The 2,500-nt window shown below is 50.2% G+C and overlaps 1 protein-coding gene across 2 annotated transcripts in view; it reads left to right on the top strand.

Moving 5' to 3' along the window:
* Window positions 1–2,500, top strand: part of LOC309697834 (DNA (cytosine-5)-methyltransferase 3B-like) — a 40,272-nt gene that overhangs the window by 17,306 nt on the left and 20,466 nt on the right. For both annotated transcript variants that reach the window (XM_082520014.1, XM_082520013.1), the window contains exons 3-6: window positions 710–860; window positions 1,417–1,493; window positions 1,581–1,715; window positions 2,188–2,331. In XM_082520014.1, the coding sequence (XP_082376140.1) occupies window positions 710–860; window positions 1,417–1,493; window positions 1,581–1,715; window positions 2,188–2,331 (507 nt within the window). The remainder of the gene's footprint in view (window positions 1–709; window positions 861–1,416; window positions 1,494–1,580; window positions 1,716–2,187; window positions 2,332–2,500) is intronic.

The following is a 2,500-nucleotide window of genomic DNA, read 5'->3' as shown; positions in this document are numbered from 1 at the left end:
TGGAAAAGTTGCTTATTGGAACAATGCAAAGCAGCACAGTGCTGTGCAGAAGTCCTGAGCCAGCCCTCGTTTCAAGGAGCCAGACTTTCTGAAGGTCTTACAAAACCTTTGATTTGGCTGATCTTGTGCCGGACTATTTTCATTTAATTATGAAGGCATCTGCACATAACAGACACACGGGCAAAGATTTTCAACACATCGTCTGTTCCTGTTTCGTTAGTAGAGTCTGTCAAAATCTCACAGTTTAGTATTTTTAGACGAACAGGGTGATTCCCAAAGAGCAGTTACCTGGAAACCTGGGATATCTCTGTGTGCAGCATGTCCTTAAAAACATGTGAGAAGAAGACGTGTAAGGGCCAAAAACTAAGAACTGACACTGGAGACGATCAGCTGATCATCTGCTGGTCACCGGCGCTCCCGCTGGTTTTAGGCCAAACTTTTACCGTTTACGGTTCCTGAAAGCATCGACTCTGTGCGCCGCAGCCAAGTCTCAGGTAATAACAGTGACAAACTGAGTAAAAGGTAACAGGAAGTGAAATGTAAAATAAAATGTTTTCTGTGGAGCTCCATCATCTCTCTCTTCTCTCCGGGTGGAGGGCTGATGGAGCGATGGCGTCTCTGTGGGGCGCCTCTGCCACTCGTCTGCGTCCCGCCTCACTCCGAGGCTCTATCTCAGATAACAGTGTTTGTGATTCTGTTCTGTCTCCAGGCAGCGGTGAACGGGGACACGCCTCCAGCTGAGGGCCTGTCCGAGAATGACAGCGGAGTGGAACTGACCAATGAGAACAGCCCCCTGACTGCGGCCGAGCCGCCTTCACCCTTCAGCCCCAAACAGAACGGAGACGCTGCCTCGCCTCAGGGTAACTCACGCCACTCGTCTTTACGCCGTCACTTATTTCATGTGAGACCTTTATTTTGAAGGTCCGCTGGCTTCCTGTGTGTTTGCGGACAGAAACTTCACATTAAAAGGGAAAATGTGTGAATGATTACAGCTGCCAGTGAGGTCACGCGTTTCTCAGACTTACACTTCATGTTTCTGCTGCGGCGATGATTTCCTGCTGTCAGCATGATGATGATGATGATGATGATGATGATGAGCTGCATTTCTTCAGATTAAGTTTCTGCTTCAGTTCTTTAAAAGTCACGAGAACCTGGAGCCTGACGGAGCGATGCAGCGTGTCTGCGTCTTCACTTATTAAACATTTAGTGCATTTTTAATCACTTAACTGAGATGTTTATGTTCTGCTGTGTGAGGTTTTGTGTTTGTTCTTGAAGCTGTTGAACTGCCCAAATCGTCACGTTTAAGCTCTTTGACTTTGGCAGCCGTCTGCCCAGCGACGCCGTCCCGCGAAAATATTCAGTTTCTCTCGGACCATCTGTCTCACCTTCTGTCCATCTGTTGTCTTCCCGCCACAGATGGTAACCAGTGCTCGAGGGGAAGCAGGAAGAGGAGCAGGAAGAGACGCGAGGACGAGGAAAGCACCTGGGACTCGGTACGACTCTCGCGTAGGAGCTTTTCACCGCCCTGTGATTTAGGCGAGAGCAGAGGGGACACTGGTCTGGTGTTTGTCTCTTTGCAGGACAAGTCTTCAGGAGCGTCTCAGGGCTTGAGACAGACGCCTCGACCCAGAACCATCTTCCAGGCCGGCCGGACGCCGCACGCACACGGCAAGCCTCGCAGACAGAGCCGCAAACAGGAGCACGGCACGTCTCGGGTAAACTCTCGGGAATGTGCAGCCGTTAAAAACATAAAACATGTTGTCCACGCGGCGAGCTTAGATGCAGCTGATCTTCTTCTAGAATACAGAAAAAGATATTTGGATTTATGAAAGTCTGCAAAACGTTAACGGCTCGACTGACTCAGCGACCAGCAGGGGGCAGCAGGGAGGGGACAATGCAACAAGCTGCACAGATACACATCCATCCACCTCAGGGTGGGGTAGCGGTGGTGCTGTCAGTTTGCAGCCTGCAGAATCGCTTCTCCTCCTTCATCCTCTCTTCTTTCATAAAAGAGTTTAACAAAGATGCTTTTTATTCATTTTACTTTGTGTTTGAATATTTGGTCAAAGCGGGATGATGCTGCCGACTCATCACAGCTCCAGGATGATTGTTGCTGTCGAGTCTGTGCTCCTCACAGGTCTTCCTCCCACTTCTTCCTCTGTCAACCTTCCCTCTCCCTGCCCTCAGTGTCCCGGGAATCCTCGGGCACCTGCGGTCGGGTCCGGCGGGGTCCCGGAGACCCCTCGACTGGAGCTCATGGAACAAGACTCCAAAGACTCGGCCCAGAGCACCAGCACCTTGTCCAGCTCCGAAACCAAGCAGGAGTACAGCGTAAGTCCACATGAGTGCAAATCTTCCTGTTTGTGATGATGTGATCAGTGCGGTTCTCATCCTCTGTCTTCAACAAGATTTAGCTCCTCCCCTTTTAAGGCCACTTTCAAACACAGGGCGACCTGTGCTGGCTTTCTATTTTCTCATTGTTCAGTTTTTTTCTGCTGTT

Source organism: Aulonocara stuartgranti (genome assembly GCF_965226115.1).
Source record: "Aulonocara stuartgranti genome assembly, chromosome: 20".
Lineage (NCBI taxonomy): Eukaryota > Metazoa > Chordata > Actinopteri > Cichliformes > Cichlidae > Aulonocara > Aulonocara stuartgranti.
Note: the sequence above shows the minus strand (reverse complement) of the source record. Positions and strands in the feature narration are given on the sequence as shown.